Here is a 5,000-nt window from a genome sequence, read left to right on the forward strand (position 1 = left end):
TCCTGGTCCTGTGGTCCTGGTCCTGGTCCTGGTCCTGGTCCTGGTGGTCCTGTGGTCCTGGTCCTGGTCCTGGTCCTGGTCCTGTGGTCCTGGTCCTGGTCCTGGTCCTGGTCCTGTGGTCCTGGTCCTGGTGGTCCTGGTCCTGGTGGTCCTGGTGGTCTTGGTCCTGGTCCTGGTCCTGGTCCTGGTGGTCTTGTGGTCCGACGCCCGAGTCTGGAGGACTGGAGTCTAATTTAAATATACGTTTAAATAAGTTGTTTATTCTACAAAATTTACTTGGTTTCGCATTTGTCTTCCAAATGTTTGTTTTATTGGTTCATGATTATTATTATTATTATTATTATTATTATTATTTTTGTTTAAAGGCAAACCTAAATCTTATTCCATGTGATCCGTCGATGAGACGTCGAGTTGCGGGAGGGGTCCGTCCCCTCCGACGCGCGGCGGCAGCGCCTGGTTTAACATTTACTACGTTCTGCTCTGCAATCGGTTGACAATCATCTCGGGTTTTCTATGCGAGGGGTCGGGACGTTTAGTCTGAACGTTGTACAACGATGTTAGTTTAATTTAAGTCATTAATTCCCTTCTTTGGAAAGGGCTCCGTCTGTAGAGATTTTAATCATATAAGAATTGCGATGCCACGTAGAGAAGCATACACATGTAGGACTTAAACAAGGGGAAGTAAATGAGTCGGTTTGTTCTTGACTGTTAGAACGACACCCCGTCTAGAGGCAGAGTCACGGACACGCCGTGCTGCTCTCGTCCGCCAGGGGGCGGTGCAGGAGCGTCGTGCGGTCATCGTAGTGCCTGATTCCATCGCGGCTATCCACCAGTCAACAGTGATTTTCTAAGTCGTTGAGCACACACCTTTATATCGGATAGTACACTACATTACGGTAATCATTTGACTAAATATGCACAGCGCAGCTACTTCAACTAAACACACACAACATGTCATTCTTCAATTTCGAACGTACAATGTAAGCATCGACGCATTTTCACTTTTCTTTATTTGGGTTGACCCCATCGATTCACCGGGAATTCAGAAAGTCCTGAATTTCGAGAACCTTCGAGTGTGGAGGAATGAAAAGTTTGAAATGATGCTGTTTCATGAATATTTCAGAAAGCCTCTGAGCATTAGTGTACAGCAAAGAACAGGTTTATACAGTGCCTACCATGCAGGTGAGCAACCCTCACCGGCCCTCTGTCCCACCGCAGATCAGGATCATCGATGATTGATTGAATAATGAAATCTCCGCCTGACCCGAGCCGCGCGGCACGGCACCAAAGAGGAACTCGTCGATGGGTGAACTCCTGCTGTGAGGCGCGTCTCACGGTCCCCACCGCTCAGTTCGGCCCCCGGTCGCGCCCGTTCCGCTGCGGGCGTTCTGCTCTCCGCAGACCCGAGGTCACGTCTCTCCAGCACGTGGTCAGAATGTATCGCGGCCGTTCATTAAGGGCTGACCGGACGCACGTGAGCGCAGGGTGATGAACCGCTGGGTCTCCATGGTGACCCGCTGTGGGGCCCCTGACCGGGGGGGGGGGGCCCCCGGGGCCCCCGGCTCCTGGTGATCCTATAGAGGAGGACCTCCGTGGGTCTGAGCTCAAACGAGGCCTATTTTTGTACTCGATGAACCGTTCAGTGTCATTTTCTTGTAATTTAATGCTTTTTTTTTTTTTTTTTTTGCTCTTATTTTCCTCAGTTTTATTTAATTGATGTCAATTATAGATTCTACTAAAAAAAATAAAGATCTATGCAAATTTCGAAGGGTTTTTGATTTTTTTTTTAATTCTAATTAAAGATGTAATGATTGACATGCTGATCTTTGGCAGCCGAGAGGAGCATTGGCTCAAATATTATTAGGCTCTTATCTTTTAAGTGTTTAAATATTATTCCTAATTAGCCTACTGCTGACAAATTCAATAAGACTGTAAGACGGTGGTTTTCACTCCACGTGACTTCTGGTTGAACGCTCGGTGGATCTGACCCTCGGAGGTTCCCCTGATCGAGAGGAAGTTCTCTCGCCACCTGTTCCTCAACAACGCGCCGAGTAACGCAACCGTTAGTGTTGGTATTAGACTACACACCGTAACGGAGTCTTTATTCAGGCTGGCCCAGCTTAACCGTGCAGTCTGAACGCAGTCCGCAGTTTCACTCAGAGTGTTGCAGTGACCCGCTGCAGGGAGGGTCGCGATTCTGCCCGCATGAGGAAGTCGAACACAAACACCTCCATAGATGAATAGGGAAGTGACCCAAAGCCTCGCTGTTCAGCACCAGCTGCCCCACAGCCCACACACACACACACACACACACACACACACTCTGGTTCCTTCTGTCGTGAGGAGGACACGCGTTCACTCAGTCCGCCGAGAGCCAGACCCGCGGCCTGCTGCCTGCTGCCTCCTTCACGTCCGTCCGTCCGTCCGGTCCAGACATGCGCTTCGGGGAGGAGCTGTGGTGCGCCCCGGCCCACGCCGCCCTGCTGCGGCTCCAGGAGACGGAGCTCCACCTGATGGAGAGCATGAAGCGGTGGATGGCGCAGCGCGCACGCAGCGAGCGGGACTTCTCGGTGCAGCTGCACCAGATGGCCGCCATGTTGGATCGACAGAGCCGGCCGCCCGCGGCGGACTACATCAGCCAGCTCCACAAGGTGAGGTGTGGACGGAGAACCCCGTTCGGTCCTCTTATCGATCGTCATATTGGATAAAGTCATAACGTACATACATTATTTCTTCCTTATGGTCGCCAAAATACTTTGGAACTTCACACGTTACACTTTAGTTCTCGTTTTTTTTTTACAGATTAAATTCAATGGGATCGGGTTAACCACCATTTGTAGGCCTACAGTCTTTAGCACATTCATACAAAGGACGCGTTATCTCTTCTGACGTCACGTCGGATAAAACGGAACAACCGAACCGAGCGAACAGGAAGGCCGTCTGTCTGACCGAGCGACAATTGTCCCTCCTCCTTGTGTCTCTGCCGCCCCCGCCCGCTGTGCGCCACGCGGGCTCCAGTCCTGGGGGGTCCTGGTGGGGCAGACGGAGAGCCTGAGCCGCGTCATGAGGGAGCGGTCCGAGGACCTGCAGGACGGACCGATGAGCAAACTGACGCTCCTCATCAAAGACAAGCAGCAGCTCAGGAAGAGCTACGGGGAGCAGTGGAGCCTGCTGAGCCAGGAGCACTGCAAGGTGACGCGCACGCACACGCGCACACGCACACGCACGCACATGCACGCGCACACTATTTCCGTGCACGAAGCCGGTGGACAGACTGACGGTGACACCGCTGCACTAGTAGGGGGCTGCTGGTGGCTGTATGCAAATGTCCCCGGTCACTTACTACCTTCAATCGACTATTCAGCAAAGGAGTTGGCAACACACACACACACACACACACACACACTCCACATTATGCAAAGGGTTGTTGTGTTTCCAAGTCCTCACAGATGGTCTGAGTCCAGAAAGTGTTTTGTTGGTTCCTCTAAAGCAGGGATCTGACCCGTGTGTTGTTTGGAGTGGCTTTGCTCCGGTGGCTAAACGGTCAGCGCTACTGGGATGTGTTCCAACACCTTCTGTTTTATTTGTGAGGAAGGGTTCACGACCAGTCTCAGACAAAGTTCTTCACGGAGGGCTCATCCCGCAGACTTTGAGCGAGGAGGACGGGAGCCGCGTTGCCTTCACTGATGAACACCTCAGAGCCTTCATTAGGCTGAGTGGAGCACGCTGCTGCTTCATTACAGCGCGGAGGGAAGGGTGCACTTTGAAGTGAAGTGACGACGAGGAGCAGGGTGGGCTGAGAGGAGCTCCAACTCGGTACTCCTGGAATTAGTCACGCTTATTAGTGATGTGGAGTGAAGGAGAGTGAGTTGCTCAGCAGGGGGTGAACCAGAGGCTGACCTCACCCTCCTCCCAGGTACTCCCCTTTGACCAATCAACGCTCTGCCTGAAGAGCAGCTCGGTGACGCTGTTCAGCGTGTGTTCGTTATGCAGAGCAGGCGGGCCAATCAGTGACTCAGAGACGCCTGGAACCGTCACCGAGCAGCCTTCTGATTGGTCCCTGCCTCTGGTCAGCCCCGGGGTCAGAGGTGAACTGATGAGACGTGGCTGGATGAGGTGAACTGATGAGACGTGGCTGGATGAGGTTCACTCCTCATCACTCCACACTGACGCTGCTGGGACTGAAGCCACTGGTTCAGCAGACAAACGGATAATATAATAATATAATAACATAATAATATAATAATATCTATCTATTCATACAGGCGCACCGCTAAGCTTTTGGAGGCCCTAAGCATATTTTGTCATAAATTGGTATATTTTATATATATATAAAAATATATAAAACTCTTAACAGCAGCATTACAATATAATAACAACTGCAGGCTCCAAAGATGAACGAAAATAATGATGCACATGAATAAGGTATAAAAGGTATATCACCAAAACAAATGAACACACACACACACACACACACACACACACACATTTATCACACACCCAAAAACGACCTCAAAGTGCAGTATTGTCCTAATCAAAGTATTCCCCCTCCGCGATGCAGGCCTCCTGGTGGGTAGTGTGCGGTACTTCATTGCGTGTGAATTCTCAGCCGCTGCTGGAGGCTTTACAATAATCGCCCCCTATGTGCCCCTCAAGCGTTCTCGTCCCGTTGTTGACCGTAGATATGTTTTAATGAGTTTCAGTTTAGAAAAACTGAACTGAGAAAGGATGGGCGGCCTCCGACGTGAACAGAGGAGAGCTGTGAAGGCTGTACCATTTCAGGGAAGAAGCGGGGGGGGAGACTTTTTATATATTAGGTAAAAACATGTCATTTGCCCGAATTGAGGGATAGGGTACACAATTAAGAAATGACAACGGTGGGCCTGTTCATAACTCATTTATATATTTTGTAATGCAATAATGTAATAATTATCATGGCATTTTTTTAGTAACCTTAATTATGGGGGCCCCCTCCAGGTACTTGGGGCCCTCCGCTCTCT

General features: G+C 50.5%; 1 protein-coding gene across 1 annotated transcript in view; it reads left to right on the forward strand.

Annotated features, from left to right (window-relative positions):
- Window positions 1–2,119: 2,119 nt before the first annotated feature.
- LOC311374532 (tyrosine-protein kinase Fes/Fps-like) overlaps window positions 2,120–5,000 on the forward strand; it is a gene marked incomplete at its 3' end in the record, with an annotated part of 8,724 nt that continues 5,843 nt past the window's right edge. The window contains exons 1-2 of the mRNA XM_084490359.1: window positions 2,120–2,651; window positions 3,019–3,192. Of these exons, the coding sequence (XP_084346485.1) occupies window positions 2,436–2,651; window positions 3,019–3,192 (390 nt within the window). The remainder of the gene's footprint in view (window positions 2,652–3,018; window positions 3,193–5,000) is intronic.

Source organism: Micromesistius poutassou (assembly GCF_964030765.1).
Source record: "Micromesistius poutassou genome assembly, contig: SCAFFOLD_1675, whole genome shotgun sequence".
In the NCBI taxonomy this organism is placed as follows: domain Eukaryota; kingdom Metazoa; phylum Chordata; class Actinopteri; order Gadiformes; family Gadidae; genus Micromesistius; species Micromesistius poutassou.